The sequence below is a fragment of the Mus caroli genome, unplaced genomic scaffold (assembly GCF_978045245.1).
Source record: "Mus caroli unplaced genomic scaffold, Mus_caroli_1 scaffold_14, whole genome shotgun sequence".
Classification (NCBI taxonomy): domain Eukaryota; kingdom Metazoa; phylum Chordata; class Mammalia; order Rodentia; family Muridae; genus Mus; species Mus caroli.
The window spans coordinates 39,387,174-39,406,522 of record NW_028227269.1 but is presented as its reverse complement, the minus strand read 5'-3'; the positions used below and the strand labels follow the sequence as shown (position 1 = coordinate 39,406,522).

The window sequence follows — 19,349 nt, the reverse complement described above, 5'->3', positions numbered from 1 at the left end:
AGCTGTTTGGAGAAACTTCAGAAAGTGACACTGGAGGGAAGTGTGTTACTGGGGGACAGATGTTGAGGTGTATAGTCAAGCCTTACTTCTAGTGTGTTTTCTGTTTCCTGATCCACCCACATCAGCTATGAGCAAGCTCATACAGCCTCACCCCCAAGTTTTAGTTTCCACATTTTCCCTGCCATGATGGATCCTTGGAAATCTTGAGCCAAATTACATCCTTCCTCCCTTAAGCTGCTTCTCCAGATATCTTATCAGAGCAATGAGAAACAAAACAAATATAAGTTAGTACAATGGATACAGAATGCTTATTTCAGTGACTGAAATTACTAAGAGGCCAACACTAAAAATGTAAGGCTCAATTTGGGGCCTATTCTCCGCAGTGTCTGGGATTTACCTATTGTAGAGCCAGCCAGCCTTTTCGACACAGCATTGCCCCTCCTGGTTTCCATCTCAGAATGATGGCAAATGAAGTCACCTGAGACATGTTCCAGGGTAACAGTAGCTTGCAATGGCAAACGTTTAAACCTGGCTGTGTCCAAATAGAAACAGAATAAGTATCACCGGCAATTTTAAATTTTCTACAATGAAAAGGGAAAAAATCAACAAGTAGGATGAACCGGAATAATGTATTGATTTGGCTAGAAGTTTCCAACTATTATTATTTACACAAATGGCAGTAGACCCACTCAATATTTCATGCTACATGGACTGAGAAATCAGACAGCACAGTTCAGCATCATGTGAACCAAAGGTCAAAATCTCACTTTACAGTTCCTTTGACACGTGCTTGCTCGAAATTCCATGATGCAACAAACAAATACCTCTAGATAGTGGTAGGAGAAGGAAATGAATTTCAGAACATCACATACCATGTGGAGTAATGAGGAGGCATGTGCTAGACATTGAGAAATCCCTTACACTGACCTGCGACTCCAGGACTTAAACCTAGCCCTTCTTCCTTCCTGTCCATTCAGCCTTTCCCCGGGACTGCACTGCTCCACCCTTGTCCCTAGCTGGTGTGGGTTTAGTTCACTTCTAGAGGCCACGGATTCTTTTAGTCACTATCCAGGCTCATGGGATAGATGGATAGATAGATAGATAGATAGATAGATAGATAGATAGATAGATAGATAGATGATAGATAGATGATAGATAGATAGATAGATAGATAGATAGATAGATAGATAGATAGATAGACAGATAGATACCCCAAGCCTCTAATCAGCTCCCCTCATCTGAACTTCCTCCCTCCAGCCATGCGGCCTTCTCTGCCTGAGTCTCCATTTCAGTTAGCTGTCAACACTGCTGTGCCTTCCTCAGCAACTCTCATCCCGAACTCAAAGCAGAATGGCCTTAAAATTGTAATGGTTGGGCATCATTCTGAAAAATAACTAGTCAGTAACCTTCAAAGGTGTTAATTTCATAAAAGACAAAAAAAATGACTAAGGACTATTCACAGGCAAGAAAAGACCAGAGAGAAATGAAAAATAAAGTGAATTATAAGATGATTTGACCCAAGAAATCTAAAAAAGATGATTAGTTAAAAGGCTGGCAAATGACTAAGGCAGATAGTTAAAAAATATTATATCAATGTTGTTCCCCTACTTTTAATAACTGTACTACTACTTTGATTGTTTAAGATTTTATATGCAGTGGAGAAGAGAGAAGAGAATTCTCTATACTATTTTACAAGCTTTCTTTAGGTCTAGTGCTATTTCAAAATAAAACATTTTAAAACAAATGTGATTATTCAAGATTTATTATAAAGCATCTCTATCCCATTGGACTTGCTAGGTGACATATTCTTTCTGAGAAACTGTGATTTCTACGTTAAGCCTATTGCAGTAAGGCCATCACACAGGTTAATAAAAAGTCAATTCCAAGGTATAGAAAATCCACCTTAAGCACAACTATTAGACTGCAAATCCATTAAGAGAGTACAGTGCCACCTACATACATTCAGTAACACTAAGAACTTAATGACAGCAAATGATACTGTGCCTAGCCTTTCATGTGACTCAGTAAATATTCCTTCTGAATTAACATAACTGAATCATATGCTTAAACAATAGCTCCACTAGGATAACTAATCAAAAAGAAGAAGACAGGAAAAGGTTTAAAACAAGATGTAAGGAGGCACACTCCAGGGCATACCTGCTCCCTTCTTACACCAGCCTCCCAGGAAACAGCATTGGTCAACACACTCTCGACCAAACCCCATGCAGGAGAAGCCGGTCTGTTCTACCATGTGATGTGAATTTGCTCTTAGACACGGAAAACGAAGAGAATATTTCCTTGTGATGCTGAAGGTACATTTATTCACATGTGAGTTTTGTCCCCAATCATTAATACTTTCCTCATTATTAACAGCAGCAGAAGGCCAAGTACAAGCAAGCTCAGGAGTCAAGGTCATACAGTCGACCCTTCTCAATGAAGCAGTTATCACGGGGTTACCTTGTTCTTTCTTCTCACACACACACACACACACACACACACAATACTATTGGTGCATTTTGTACAGAATTTACACTCTTTTCTACTTTTAATTTCTAATGGTCAACAGCTTCTGTACTGTGTCCTTGAGGACTTCAGTCCTTTCCTTTATCATCTAACAACAGCCTACAGCCTACCTTCATCTTTTTGGTTTTAAATATAAACCCACATTCACAGTACTGTATTTTTTAGATATTTTGTATCTTTTAAGTTATACTATAGATGTATATTACAGATAGATAGACAGATAGGCAGACAGACTATATATAGATATATATAGATATGTGTGTATACATATACATACACACACACACATATATATATAAATTGTAGATATCCAACACTGACCTCTGGCCTCCACATACATGGGCATACACATAATCACATGCACACACAAATGAACATGTATACACATATCCATACAGACAAATCTCCAGAAATATAAATGTAATATACTTACAATGCTATCTTACACACATTCTGAATATATGAAAGACTGTGTCAGAAATTTTTTAAATAAAACATTCTATCTTGCCTCCAGAGATTGTGTATTGATGAGACCTGTTAACAATAATTTGTAAGCAAAATGACAAATTATATTTTATATTAGAATGAACAAGAAAATATTCATTTCCATATTCATTTTATGTGTTTCGAAAAGAGAACATGTTCTGATGTAGCAATGGAAAACATCACCTTGTTATAAAATCACATAGTGGTGCTTTTGGTAAGGAAGCAATGTTTCATGACATGGACTAAATATATCGGTGAAAGTTTATCACACCGACATCAGTCTTTTTAAAGGAAGCAGTCTATAAATTGTATGAAAATATAAGGACAAATGTCTAGAAAGCACTATACTCATAAAACTAGATAGAAAATACCATAATACAAAATAGCTTTTATAGTACAACCTCAAGCTAAAGAATTGACCGCCAAACTCAGATTCTTTCTCAAACACAGCCAAAAGTATCACATAATAATTATTTGTGGTTCAATAATACAATGCGAACATTAAGCATTCTTCTACATAAATGAGGCCTGCTTGGTGACAAAGCACACTAAATAAAGTGTATGACATCTCTACATGGAGAAGATTAGCACATAACTTACTCATTCAAAATCCACCTCACTTGCAGTTTCAATAATTTAACAATCCCAATTTGAATATAAATGTTCATTTAAATTAATTCATATAATAAATATCAATCACTATAACGTTTACCTAAAAGAGCTGTGTTTTCCTTTAGAGATCAATCATTTTATGTCAGGATGTGTTTATGGACTCAAAATCCTGAATTTGAAGAAGCCATCTCACAGTTAGTTTAATTTGAATTCCCTCTTCAAATTCGCCTGCTATCTAGTCAGCATGTTTTCCTAGGCGGAGAAAACTACAGAGCTGTCCACTTGTAAGGTGACTTCTTTCACTTGGGTGGGTATCCTCTTCATCAACAACTAAGTGAGGATGTAAACTTGTCAAACCGAAGGCGTAAGAACAGTGTGCACATGATAAGTTTATCCCAGTGGAGGGGCTTATCAGGAGGTAGCAGAAAGAGTGCACTGAACTGAACGACACTCCAAAGACTAGATCAACGCTAAAGGAAATTCTCAAAACCGAAGAAGCATTTAATTCCCACTCCTGGCTGTCTGCCATCAGAACTCCACTCAAATGTATTTATTTCATTAGCTATTAACAAGATGTAGGTAACAGGTTTTCAAATGAACCCTGGTAAGAGCAGTCTCGAAGGAGACACACTTACACAATATCTATGTCCAGAGGCAAGCTGGTAAGGACGAGCAAGTTGATACTGGATTTTTATATGTATTAAAATTACCATCCAACAAGAAAAATCTCATTCCCCCTCATGAATAAAGAATAACTGGGAATTGGAAAGATTCTCAATAGTAGGTTTTATTGTCACAAAAAATAAGCAACAATAACTCTATCGTATCAGTTGCTGCCCCGTGCACTGATTTCCATAACAAGGTATCAGACTAGAACAGTTTTACAAACAACTGCAGCCAAGAGAAATTTGGCAAGTTCTGCCACAGTCTTCTCTGTATAGATTTATTTTAAAAAACAAACAAAAATCTCTAAGCTAAACCACTACTCAAGCATGTGCAGGACTGTAGCCTATGTCTCTGTATCAGCTGTGCACACCTTGACATTCATTTTCTACAACCAACACTTGGGATGCAACTTCTATCCACACCCAGCATCATATTTTACAGAGAAACAGCGCCATCTTTTGATGCTAAACAAAAGCCCATAATCTTAGCTTTTCAAACCTTTTTTGTCAGGTAAATTCACAACATACACAACTGTCATTGCATTTCATATCATAAGTATCATCTCTTAAGAATGTTTTCATTCCAAAATTCATAAACAGCACAGAAGATTGCTTACCAAGGTGCAAATATTACAAAATCATATCAAAAGCATCTACTTTGGATCAATAATATAATAATTTCTAATCACTATCTTTTAAACAAAACTTACCAATTATGTCATTCAACTGATATACATTAAATAAAAAAATTTGTTCTGGCATTGCTGTTAGAAGTCAGATGCTCCCTCAAGTCTGCACACAGTGACTCAGCCCCAGCAGGCATGTCATTACCAGCCACCACCAAATGTGACCAGCATACTCTTCCAAAGGTCTCTGCCATCACATGGCTCTCTGTCTCTCTGTCTCTGTCTCTGTCTCTGTCTCTCTCTCTCTCCCTGCCTCTTAGGTGAGATCTGTTGGATGCTGTGATCTCTGTAGCATCCCTTGGCCCTCGCTGACCAGGTGCTTGTGCTACATGAAGCCTAACAGTTGCTATATCTCAATATTGATTATATTGAAGATACGCTCATTAATACCATAACTGGACAGATAGTATCAGCAGTAAATTATCAGCTAAGTCCAGAAAAACACAAAAACAAATACAGTAAGTTCCTGAGTTACTTACACCAATGACACAATGTCACCACGCTGCACTTCAAAATTTCTCACTTTCCAGTGGTTCAAAAGTACCACATCTGAGGACTGGCTTCCCCCAGGATTCAAAGAAGGCTACAAAATAAGAAGAGATACATTTATCACTTGTAATATTTTTCAGTCTTTATGATGCAGTGTACTTCAGAGCTTGAGAACAATTCAATTAAAAGATATCCTACTACTGTACAATTTTAAAGCAAGAACAAATGAGTTTTCAGACAGGCTAACTAGGATTCCTCAAAAAAAATGTAAAATAATAATATTAATAATGTTACCAATATCTATTGCAAGGAAAATATATATGCTTGAAATGAAGTCTTCACTAAATTCTAGTAAAGAGTTACATAAAGCTATATGAAGAATAAAAACTCATGCAAACAGCGACTCGATTGTCCCAGGATAATATTCTGATGGGACCTACTCCCAATCATCATTCCATATGGAAAGAGAGGAAATAATCTAATGGCAGCCAGCAAAACATCTGTATGAAGAACCACCTGGAGCAGGAGCAATAGGGATGGGGAAAGCAATAGCATAAAGATTGCCACCCCTCTCTTTCCAAGAGCATGGACAGGTCCTGGTCTAAGACTGTCCTGGAACTCAGACAATGTTGGTTGTGCCTGAGGATGAATGAAGTGATAACTGGGAAGCACTGTATTCACCGAGCCACAAAAACTTCAACCATGGCCCATAGAACCAACATGGCTGCTATTTGAATGGGGCACCACCAAATAGTCAATAAATAACAAGTCCAAGATGGAGGGGGGGTGGGGACAAAGAATTAGAACTACGAGGAGAGTGTTTTCACGACTACTAAAAATGGAAATGTGAGAAGCAGCAATTTCTGTGATGACAGAACGGGCCCCCAATAGCTGGGGCTTTTTATTTCGCTGCAAACTGATGGAGACAGCAAGAGAAGACACAATCAAGACATGGGCAATGAAAAGGAGTAAGGGCCAGGCAGCCACGCACTGAAACAACAGTGACAAACATTTTAAGGTTCCTTGGAATCAAGGGCTATGGAGATGGTTTGTGGGTAAGTGCTTGCTACATATACCAAAGAACCTGAATTCGGAGCCCCAACATCCTCATAAAGGACACAGACAGCTACACCTGCTGTAACCCCAGTTCTTGGAAGGTAAAGGAGACAGATCCCTGGAACTTATTGATCCTCCATCACAGCCAAAGAAGTGAGCTCCAGGTTCAATGATAGATCCAACCCTGGAAAAATGAGGTAGATATGCATTCATACATGGGAGTATGGTTGACCAACCAACTAGGGGCCACAGTGGGAAAGAAAACTCTCACTCTTTAACAGCTATCAATTGCAATAGTTCCTCAGCTGGGAGTGTGACATGCTCACCTCCATAATGAAATTTTGTCTAGCTTTAGCTTGAGCTGGTATGTAAACAATACAAACTGGACTTGATGGATTAAAAATAAAACAACAACAACAAAAAAACATAAAAAGGACACAAAGTTGGGTAAGTAGAGAAGGAAGAGGAAGATCTAGAAGAAGTTGTTGGAGGGGTGATTGTGATCAATTCAACCTTCAGCTGAATTTTCCCAAAGCCTGAGCATTATGTAGGCCTTAATCTCTCCGTACGGAAGAGGTCCCATTCACGTTTCAACGTCCATCAATAGGATCTATGTTTATGCTTGTTACAAATCCTTTGTCCCTAGCCCCTTCCCCTGAGCACTGTTTATCAGTCAATAGAATTCCTTCTTATGGAGAAGGTCACAAATGCTTTGCTATAGCAATGTGCTTTGCAAGAGAGTTTCAATGCAACCATCCCCAAAGCTTTGTTATGATGACTGTCACACAGAGACTTTTACCCAAAGTTTTACTGTGCTTGAATGTATAAGAAAATAAACTGAGAGACTGGACTCAGGAAGTTTTTGACCCAGAGCCTGCAAAAGTGGTGTTTGTACAAACCCCTGACACAAGATTTTTAAAAACCTAATTCTAAAAGGTCTCTCCCTTTCTAAAATAATTTTTTTATTTTAAATAAAATTTCAAAATTAAAATTAAATAGCAATTTTCAAAAAAAAAAACTGGCCAGGTGCAGTGGCACATGCTTTTAATCTCACCATTTGAGAGGCAATAGCAGATGGATCTCTATATTTAAAGCTGATTTACATAGTGAGTTCAGACAGCCAGGGCCACACAGTGAGATCCACATTTAAAAAAAAAAAAGTGGTGGAGGTGGAGGCAATTGAGGCAGATGGGGCAATTGAGGAAGATGCCCAGTGTCCACTGGTCTACAAACACACACACACACACACACACACACACACACACACACACACACACGCACATACACACTTATGTACACCACAAGCATATGTGTATGAGTACACAAACATACAAACATGACACAAACACAAAAAACATAGAACAGGTCCTAGAACTGCCACTAAAAGCTTCCTTTAAAGTTTATGTGGGCAAAGATGTAGTTATTGTAACATGACCATAATTTTGACTCTCCAGGTTTGTATGGACTCTCCAGATGTTAGTGATGTCTTTATTTCCAGCCATCAAGCCAAATAGTGTTTCTTTTTTGTCTCCTCATAGCAGTTCTCAAATAAGCAAAGTCACCATGAAACTTACAATACATATACACTAACACTTATCTCACCTCCAACTCGAAAAAATTCTATTGCTTTCCAGACATGTGATTGAGAGCAAGTTACTCAATTTCATCATGGCTTCCTATACTAGTAAAATGATCAATAAATACTATTAGTCAATAACTAGTATTTAATTACTAAGAAATGGTGATCAATATCTGCTAAGCATTTACCATGCATTGCTATATAAGACAGCCATTCCGATGCTTAAGTGAGCTCTAAAGAGAGATCACTCTCTTCTGTTAGTTTTGCTATGTAGCAATAGCTAGCCAGGAACTCAGAGGTCTACATGCTCTGCCTCTCGGCGTAGAATTAAAGGTGTTCATCATCTTGCTGAGACAATTCTTTAAAGAGACAGTATCAGCTCCTGGACCATAGTTATCATCTCAATAATTTGATATTGATATAGTCTACATAACAATCTTAATTATACATTTGTTTGTATGCTTTCCCAGTTCCCTCTTTGCTCTACCCCTAAACAAAAACAGAGTCCACACAATGGGAAAACTCTAAGGAGCCTGACTTGGCCAAAATTATATGGAAAGAAGCACTTGTCCCAACAATAGGTTAAAAATCCAGAACTGGGAATTAAGTTTACAGGATAAAGCACTTGTCCTAAAAGCATGAAGACTAGAGTTCAGACCCCCACAATCCATGTCAAAGCAGAGTGAATGTGCCATCCATCTGTAATCCCACCATTTGAGAAACAGAGAGAGGGGAACTCTGAGCCAAACAGAGTAGCCAGGCTAGCCGTGACTCTGGGTTCAGGGAGAGACCTAGCCTATAAACACACTGAGATGTTCAGCATCAAGTACCACCTATATGCTGTGAGAGCTAAATGCACTCTCAAGTCACTTTCTTCTCCATGCTTAATCCAAAGTGCAACACTTGGCATACTAAAACACTTTCTGTTCATATTGTTGGTCTTTACAAATAGGCAACATTTTCTTTGATTGTGACCCCCTTGCTAAACACTCTAAATCCAGCAACAATTATTTGAGCTCCAGACATGTAGTGACTTAAATAAGAATGGCCCTCACATGCTCATAGATTTGAAAACTCAGTTTCCAGAGTGATACCTTTTGAAAGTATTAGGAGGTATGGCATTTTGGGGGTGGGGGTGGCCTTGTTGGAGGAAGTATGTCACTAGGGGTTGGCTTTGAGATTTCAGAAACCCAAACCAGGCTCAGTGGCCTCTCCTCTCCTCTCTCCTCCCCTCCCCTCCCCTTCCCTCCCCTCCCCCTCCCCTCCTCTCTCCCTCCCCTCCCCTCCCCTCTCCCCCTCTCTCCCTGCTAGCTCTACCTCTCCAGCACCACGTCTGCCTGCATACCACCACACTTCCCACCATGATGACAATGGACTAAACCTCTGAACTGTAAGCAAGTCCCAGCTAAAAGCTTTCCTTTATGAGAGTTGCCAAGTTCATGGTGTAATAGAAAACTGACTCAAGATAGAAATTTATACCAAAGACTGGAGTACTGATTCGACAGGCCTAACCATGTTTCTTGTTGGTAGAATGTAGAGTTTGGGACTTTGGATTAGGAAAGCAGTTGAACCTTTTAAGTAAGGCTTACAGGTCCATACTAGTAGGAGCAGGGAAGACAGTGGTATTGAAAACAATGTAGATTACGATGGCCCAGGTCAAGAGGTTTCAGAGAAGAATATGACTCTGTGATTATTCTTGTGATGTTTTGGAGAAGAATGTGACTTCTTTTTCCCTTGTCCAAAAAAATCTGCCTGAGGCTAAATTGAAGAGTTTGGGAATCTCCAGAGCCTTGGCAGTGGAGATTCCATAACAGTCTAGTATTAGCTGTATTTCGTGGTTATTGGTTTCCAGTCTTATGCAGATCCATAATGAAAAGGAGCAAGCTTAGCAAGGAGAAATAGAAAATGCACAGTTTGAGGAGAAGGAGACACCATCATATATAATGGAGGTGGATATATAAAGGAGATTAAACAGATTAAAGAAAAGCCTGATGTTTAATAGAATAAAGAGAACAGTAACCTCAGGGTAAGAGGTCACCCAGGTCATCCACCCAGCTAAGCTCTGTGTGTGTGTGTGTGTGTGTGTGTGTGTGTGTGTGTGTGTGTGTGTATGTGTGTGTGTCTGTGTGTGTGTGTGTATGTGTTTCTGTTTGTGTGTGAAGATTTTTTTAAAAAAAAAAATGCTTAAGTTGTGAAGGAAACTATCTAAAACAGAAGCTGATGAAAATATTATGTGAATGAGGGGGCCATGTTCTTGCCCCAGCAAGCAGTAGACCTTGGCAGCTTTAACCACATGGTTCTGACTTTAGAGTCAAGGAACAGTAAAAGAGTTGTGGAATTACACACACACACACACAGAGCTATGGAAAACAGCTGATGCCAGGAGTATGTCCCTACATGGAAGCCATTGTATGAAGCTGTGAAGGTGAAGCGTAGATTTCAATGAAGACCTCATGATGTTGGAGATGCCAGAGTTGTAGGATACCTGCCAAGTAGAGCACCTAATAGAATGTGGAAGCAGCTCAGGACAGAAAGCTGTGTCACAGTCAACAAAGTTAAAAGGAGTTAGAGATCTGAAGAGCACTTGGACATCAGACATGAACATGCAGAATTTAGAGTTTGCCCAACTGGTTTTAGATCTTGCTTTGGTTTAATATTTCCTCAGTATGCTCCCCTCTGTCCCTTTTGCAATGGTAAAATATATTCTGTGCCATTTTATGTTTAAAGTTTGTGATCTGCATTTTGATTTTGATTTTGTTTATAATTAAGAGACTGCCATGAGTCTCAGAAGACACTTTGAACTTTGGAGTTTGAACTCTGTTAAGGCTGTTATAGACCATGGCAACTTTTGAAGTTGGACTGCATTTTTCCATTACGATTTTGCTATAAACCTAAGGGGGTCTGAGAGTGGAATGTGGTGATTTGAATAAGAATTGTCCCCATAGGCTCAGAGATTTGAATGCTTGGTCATCAGAGAATGGAACATTACAAGGATTAGGAGGTGTGGCCTTGATGAAGGAAGTGTGTCACTGGTGATGGGCCTGAGGTTTCAGAAGCCCCATCCAGGCTCAGTGGCTCTATTCATGCTACCTGAAGATTCCGAGGCAGAACTCTACTTCTTCAGCACCATGGCTTCTCACCACAATGACAATGCACTAACCTCTCAACTGTAAGCAAGCCCAAGTAAATGCCTTCCTTTGGAAGAATTGCAGTTGTCATGTTGCCTCTTCACAGCAATACAACACTGACTCAGAAAAAGCAGTTATTTCCAACCAGTAGACTGAAAGCCACCAAGTCCTTTTCCTTATAGTTTCCCACCTACTTCCCTCCAACAGCTGTTACAGCACAATATTAAAGCCCTGCTGCTCTCCAGGATTCTCTCCATACCCCTTATTTAGTTCTCAAACAATAGAACACACTAGGGATACTTTTCATAACTACACGGTGTTGTATACACTTATTTCTGCCTAAATGTATCTCCCTCTCCTACTATCCTGTCACTCTGGATTCCCATCTGACTGACGTTGAAGAACTTGAATCCCATGAAGCAATCTCTCAGGGCTTCTTTCCAAATGCTGGCCTTATCCCCATTCTCAGTCACAGTAAACAAACACCCCAAGCTATCCTTCATACCTTTCAGTATTTCTATCACAGGATACTTAAACATACACTAATATTACTTCTTTATCTTTTCCCCAAGAACCCACAAACATCCTGAAAACAGAATATTTTTTCTTCTATCTATAATCTTGAGGAGTTTGAGAATGATTAATGTATTTTAATAGAAAAACCTAATAAATAGGGAAATTTCCAGTCTCCCTAAATTAACTATGCCTAAAGCAGGTTCTTATCCCAGAAGGCAAATATACTTCTCTGTTCCCCTCTTTGGTTAACAGATAAAATAAAAAAGAAAATGCTATTTCCACTCACTACAATAGCCAGCTTTATTCACTCTCTTTAAAAACCTATAGTTGGCCTTTTATTTTACCCAGAATACCTTTTCCCATTTGTAACATTTTACATATCTTTGAAAAACATGCTTGGGTTCAGTCACTACTCTGATGGGGGGAAAAAAGATAATAATAACGAACTAAATTCTTACAACTCCCTATAAAACTTAAGAAATTATAGTCTGGTGTGGTGTTGTTTTGTTTTGTTTTGTTTTGGTTTTGTTTTGTTTTGTTTTAGGAAGGTTGGGGTTTTTTTGTTGGTGGTAGTGGTAGGGTTTGTTTGTTTGTTTGTTTGTTTGTTTTGGAACAGGACAGAAGAGAGCTAAGATGTAGCTTTGTTTCTGGGAAAAAAAAAAAAAAGATTTAGCTGCTAGAGTTTCCCCATATCATAGCAGATCCACAAGGAATCAGATTTTAATAAGGCTTACAAGATTAGGTTTTAGTTGTTGCACCCAGAGATTGAGTTATTATTGTTTCTGAACTGAGTTTGTGTTGAGTTCTCCTTCTTGTCTGGGTTCAAGAGAGAAAGGTATGGCGGTAAAGACTGGGTTTGCCAGATGTGTGCCACAAAAGCCATGGGGGATTTGAAGCACAAGGTTGGTGTAACAACCTGCCAGTGGGAACCTAGAGAGCCATGAGATAAAAACAGGTTGGCCATTGCCTACCAGTGCATAGCCAGCCACCCTGCTGAGGCTCAGAGTTGCTGGCACAAGCACAGGAGCTTGCCGGTTTTCCATTTTTAATAATTCCCGCAACAGGTGGCAAACCAACGTGGGGCAAGAATCCACAAGAAATTTAAGATTATTAGCCTGAGAGTTAGAGTTTTATTTTATTTCCTTCTTTTTTTTTTTTTTTTTTTTTTAAGTGAGTAGCTGGGTAGCACTGAAAGGACTTAAGCAAAGGAATTGGAACTGAGAAAGCAGGCTCTGAGGTCTCCTGCTGTGGGGAATGCAGGCTGCTCTGAGTCAGAGGGCTGTAGAATGGAAGTTGCCTATTTCTTGGGGCAGAGATAGATTGAACTGTGAATTTATAAAACTGAGATTATTTGCTTTTAGGATAGATTTATATACAGATTTTTGTCCGAGTCATCTGGAGAATTTCGCCTGCCATTCAGAACTAGGATAGGGAAAATTAGTCACTGACTTCAAGTAGAAACGGCAGTGAACAGGCATTAATAAAATGAATGTCTGTGGTTCCAGGCAGAGAGCCGAACAGATAGATGTTATAAAAAGTTTGCTGCTCTAGGCAGAGGGCCGAACCATAAGATGGTATAAAATTGCTTTACTTGCCTCACAGGATTCTCATATTCTGTCTAATGTGGGTGCCATGGGAATACTAGGTTTTATATCCTCTTGGCAACATAGGAAAGGCCTAAGTATAGATACATACAGTATTTTAGTTTGCTTCATTTGTTTTGGATTGTTTTAATTTGAACTAGGATAGGGAATATTAGTCACTGACTCCAGAGTAGAGAGTGCAATGATAATCATTGCCTGCTTTGAACAGGCATTACTTATCTATGTCTGTGGCTCCAAGTAGAGAGTTCAGCAGACAGATATTATACAGGTATTAATAAAATATGTCTGTGGCTCTGGGCAGAGAGCCAGACGGAAAGATGGTATAGATTGTTTAACCAGCCACAGGAAGTTCATATTCTGCTCACATTGGTTCCACAGGAATCTTGATTGTCTTTTCCTACTTGGCAAGATAGGAAAGGCCTAAGTATAGGCACATACAGTATCTTAGCTTACTTCATTTGTTTTAGATTGTTTTGATTTTCAAAAAGGGTGTGATTTTGAGTTTTGTGGTTATATTATTCCTCTGCCAGAGAGGTCTAAATAAAGAGTTTTCTGATTACTGGCTCAAGGATATGCTGATTTGGGAAAAAGGGTTTTGTCTTTGTGTTTTTGGAAAAGGTGATTAAGGTATTTACACCTTCCAGACTTATATGGATCAGATTTGATAGAAGTCCCCCCCCCAAAAAAAAAAAAAAACTATATTCCAGAAAATCAAACAAAAAGGTTATCTTGATGATACTAAAAAAATTGTTTTGCGATTTGTATATTACAGAATATACAGCCTTGGTGAGTCTCCACTCGAACTCCAGATGTCTTGGACTTTCAGCCATATCCAGTCAAGACACAGACATCAGAAACTAAATCAATCATTGGTGTGGCCTTCTTAAGGCCAACCAACTCTATTTTCCCTATCATCATTGGTAAGAAAGTTTAACATGCCTTGCCATTACCCACAGAGGAATACTGGCAACTATGGCAGAATAAAGTACCCATTATATTTATTTAGGAACTAAAGTAACACTTATAAACACAGATTGGACACCATTAAGAAAACCCTTCTTGAATTGAATAACTGTACCTTCCAAGTTAAAAATGATACAGTACCTTATACTCAAATGAAAAAAAAAAAATGTTAAAAAGGAAAGACTTTCTGACTTCTCTAAAACTACTTTTAAAAAAATAATAATTCAGTAACTTCAAAATGAAGATCCTTTACATGGAAAATTAAGAACATCTAAATTGGTTGATGCTATTTTACAAAAATTAGTAAACCATGTTATTACTTAGAAATTTTACATTTAGCTTTCCTTATGGGAATGGCACTGTGTGCTTCAGACAGAACAAGCAATCATTCCTAATCAAAGAAGTTATAAAAAGAAAGTCTAAATTAAGTCATAAACTTTGATAATTTGATTTGACAAGACAGTCTACATTTCCTTGTCATGTGGTAAACATTTTAAATCCTATATTTCTAGAAACTGTCTCAAAATTATGAACAATTTCAAAAAATAAAGTTTAAAAAAAAAAAAAAACCTTAAGATTGTAGGTGTGTCTACCTGTATCTCAAACATGTGAGATATGTGTGTTATGACATTCCTGCCAGCACTGGATAGTCCTGGGGATCAGGGCAAAGGTTATAGTAATCACTAGGATACCTACAGAAAGGTCCCAGGATCTGCTCTTCTTTATATCTTATCATCAAAAATCTGCATTCTCACACTCAGTTATCCAGCTGTCTTACCCTGAACCACTAGGGTTAAAAACTACACTTGGTGTGGCAAGGGGCATATAGCTCAGTAGAATAGCACATAGCTGACATGTCTATGACCTCAAGGTCAGTATCTAACATTACCAGAAAGTAAATAACCAGAAGTCTTCTGAAAAGGCCTTGCACTAAAGATAGAAAGCTTTTTTTTTCCTTTTTTTTTTTTTAAAAAAAAACTATTGGCTCCATTTCCACACTAGCCATACCCAGTAATTTATTCAACTTTTCTAAGCCTCACTTCTTCATATATAAAATAAGCTTGGTATCTGGTTGCATGACAAGGGGGCAAGACACAAACTCTAACAACAGTTTCTGATATAGTGTAGTAGTCAACCAATGAGATGCTAATGGTACTAGCAATAGGATAAAGCAGAGCAAAATCAAGTACTATACAAGAATCAAGACAAGGATTAAGCCTTATATACTGCTTGGCACATTTTTATTTTAAAAACTAAATTCAAAGTCTCATGTCAGAAAGTTTTTAAATTCTTTTCTAAAAAATCGGTGGGTATGTCTTCACTTTGTTTAAGCAGAAAAATGTTAGCATCCTTTTATTTGGAGCCTTATTTATTCAGTTTGGAATTAATCCAAACATGCTTAGGATGCAAAGAACGATAAATATCTATGAAAATGTTCTTAGGATCAGGAAGATGGACCAGCAGCTAAAGGGTTTACAGCACAAACAAAATGACCAGTATGATACCCAGATCCTATATAAATATGGAATTGTACTAAGTCCTCTGTAATCCCAACCCCTGAAGGTAGGGACAGGGGATCACCAGCCTTATCCTAGAACTCTTGAGTTTGAGTGGGTTTGAGACTTTGCCTCAAGAAATCAGGCAGAAGAGCACATGAGGAATATTTTCAGCATCAAGCTTGGGTGCACACACATATACATGCAAACACATACATGTGCATCTACACACATACTCACATACACACATGTACACAAAAATATGAATAGCTAATAACTCATTAGTCAAAAATATTCTATTAGGTTTTATATTTCCATTTTTTAAATTTATTTTATTAGGTATTTTCCTCAATTACATTTCCAATGCTATCCAAAAAGTCCCCAATACACTCCCCCCCCCCAGTCCCCTACCCACCCACTCCCACTTTTTGGCCCTGGCATCCCCCTGTACTGGGGCATATAAAGTTGGCAAGTCCAATGGGCCTCTCTTTCCCGTGATGGCCTACTAGGCCATCTTTTGATACAAATGCAGCTAGAGTCAAGAGCTCTGGGGTACTGGTTAGTTCATAATAATGTTCCACCTATGGGGTTGCAGTTCCCTTTAGCTCCTTGGGTACTTTCTCTAGCTCCTCCATTGGGGGCCCTGTGATCCGTCCAATAGCTGACTGTGAGCATCCACTTCTGTGTTTGCTAGGCCCCGGCATTGTCTCACAAGAGACAGCTATATCTGGGTCCTTTCAGCAAAATCTTGCTAGTGTATGCAATGGTGTCAGCGTTTGGAAGCTGATTATGGGATGGATCCCTGGATATGGCAGTCTTTAGATGGTCCATCCTTTCTTCACAGCTCCAAACTTTATCTCTGTAACTCTTTCCATGGGTGTTTTGTTCCCAATTCCAAGAAGGGGCACAATGTCCACACTTTGGTCTTCGTTCTTCTTGAGTTTCATGCGTTTAACAAATTGTATCTTATATCTTGGGTATCCTAAGTTTTTGGGCTAATATCCACTTATCAGTGAGTACATATTGTGTGAGTTCCTTTGTGAATATGTTACCTCACTCAGGATGATGCCCTCCAGATTCATCCATTTGCCTAGGAATTTCATAAGTTCATTCCTTTTAATAGCTGAGTAGAAGCAATCTACAGATTCAATGCAATCCCCGTCAAAATTCCAACTCAATTCTTCAACGAATTAGAAAGGGCAATCTGCAAATTCATCTGGAACAACAAAAAACCTAGAATAGCAAAAACTCTTCTCAAGGATAAAAGAACCTCTGGTGGAATCACCATGTCTGACCTAAAGCTGTACTACAGAGCAATTGTGATAAAAACTGCATGGTACTGGTATAACGACAGACAAGTAGACCAATGGAACAGAATTGAAGACCCTGAGATCAACCCACATACCTATGGTCACTTGATCTTTGACAAGGGAGCAAAAACCATCCAGTGGAAAAAAGACAGCATTTTCAACAAATGGTGCTGGCACAACTGGCGGTTATCATGTAGAAGAATGCGAATTGATCCATTCCTATCTCCTTGTACTAAGGTCAAATCTAAGTGGATTAAGGAATTCCACATAAAACCAGAGACACTGAAACTTATAGAGGAGAAAGTAGGGAAAAGCCTCGAAGATATAGGTACAGGGGAAAAATTCCTGAATAGAACAGCAAAGGCTTGTGCTGTAAGATCGAGAATCGATAAATGGGACCTCATAAAGTTGCAAAGCTTCTGCAAGGCAAAAGACACCGTCAATAAGACAAAAAGACCACCAACAGATTGGGAAAGGATCTTTACCTATCCTAAATCAGATAGGGGACTAATATCCAATATATATAAAGAACTTAAGAAGGTGGACTCCAGAAAATCAAATAACCCCGTTAAAAAATGGGGCTCAGAACTGAACAAAGAATTCTCACCTGAGGAATACAGAATGGCAGAGAAGCACCTGAAAAAATGTTCAACATCCTTAATCATCAGGGAAATGCAAATCAAAACAACCCTGAGATTCCACCTCACACCAGTCAGAATGGCTAAGATCAAAAATTCAGGTGACAGCAGATGCTGGCAAGGATGTGGAGAAAGAGGAACACTCCTTCATTGTTGGTGGGATTGCAAGCTGGTACAACCACTCTGGAAATCAGTTTGTCGGTCCTCAGAAAATTGGACATAATACTACCAGAGGATCCAGCAATACCTCTCCTGGGCATATATCCAGAAGATGTTCCAACCGGTAAGAAGGACACATGCTCCACTATGTTCATAGCAGCCTTATTTATAATAGCCAGAAGCTGGAAAGAACCCAGATGCCCCTCAACAGAGGAATGGATACAGAAAATGTGGTACATTTACACAATGGAGTACTACTCAGCTATTAAAAGGAATGAACTTATATTTCCATTTTTTAAAGGAGTAAATTTTTAATGACTTCTTTATTTCATGTGCACTGGTATTTTTTCTGCACTTATGTCTGTGCGAAGATGTCAGATCCCCTGGAGTTACAGCCATATGGGTGCTGGGAATTGAATCTAGCTCCTCTGGAAGAGAAGCCAGTGCTCTTAACCACTAAGCCATCTCTACAGCCACACATTTTCATTTTGTAATTGCCCACACATAAAAGTACATATGCCAAAATTCTAACAGTCATTTGGCAGTGGGTATGGTGGTACATGCTTGTAATCAGGAAGGCTGAGGAAGGATGGCTGGGGGGGGGGGGGGGGGGGGGAGGGGAGGGAGGAAGCTTACAGCTGTGGTTGACAAGAGTGTGGTCTTCCCATTCCCATCCCCCTTCATGTGCAGATGTACTTAATGCCTCCTCTCATCAGTAAGTTTTAAGGTTTTTTATTAGTAATAAATTTTAATTATTTATTTTATTATTTACATCATAAATGTTGCTCCTTCCAGGGTCCCCTCCCAGAGTTCTTCATTCCACTCCCCCCTTTGCTCCCCACCTCCAGGAATCCCCCTTCCTGGGGCATCAAATCTCTACAGGATTAGGTTTATTCTCTCTCACTGAGGCCATATAAGGCAGTCCTCTGCTACATATGTGCCTGGGACCTCAGAATAGCCCAGGAGTGCTTTTTGATTGGTGGCTTAGTCTCTGGGAGCTCTTGGAGGTCTGGGTTAGTTGATACTGTTCTTCTTTCTATGGAGTTGCCATCCCCTTCAGCTCCTTCAATCCTTCTCCTAACTCTTCTATAGGGATCCCCAACCTCAGTCCAGTGGTTGCCTGTAAATATTTGCATCTGTCTCAGTCAGCTACTGGTAGAACCTCTCAGAGGACAGCCATGCTAGGTTCCTGTCTGCAAGCACAACATGGCATCAGTAAAAGTGTCAGGGTTTGGTGCCTGCCCATGGGATGGATCCCAAGTTGGGCCGGTCACTGGATTGCCTTTCCTTCAGTCTCTGCTCCATTTTTGGCCCTACATTTCCTTTAGACTGTAACAATTCTGGATCAAAAATTTTGAAGGTGGGTTAATGACTCCATCTCTCCACTGGAGTCCCAGTATATCTACTGGAGGTGGTCTCTTCAGCTTCCATCTCCACAC

At 39.2% G+C, this 19,349-nt stretch overlaps 1 protein-coding gene across 3 annotated transcripts in view; it reads right to left on the bottom strand.

The window, feature by feature from the left end:
* The window catches only part of Immp2l (inner mitochondrial membrane peptidase subunit 2), a 910,609-nt gene that overhangs the window by 817,740 nt on the left and 73,520 nt on the right, over positions 1-19,349 (bottom strand). For all 3 annotated transcript variants that reach the window (XM_085830318.1, XM_029484783.2, XM_029484782.2), the window contains exon 4: positions 5,452-5,555. In XM_085830318.1, the coding sequence (XP_085686444.1) occupies positions 5,452-5,555 (104 nt within the window). The remainder of the gene's footprint in view (positions 1-5,451; positions 5,556-19,349) is intronic.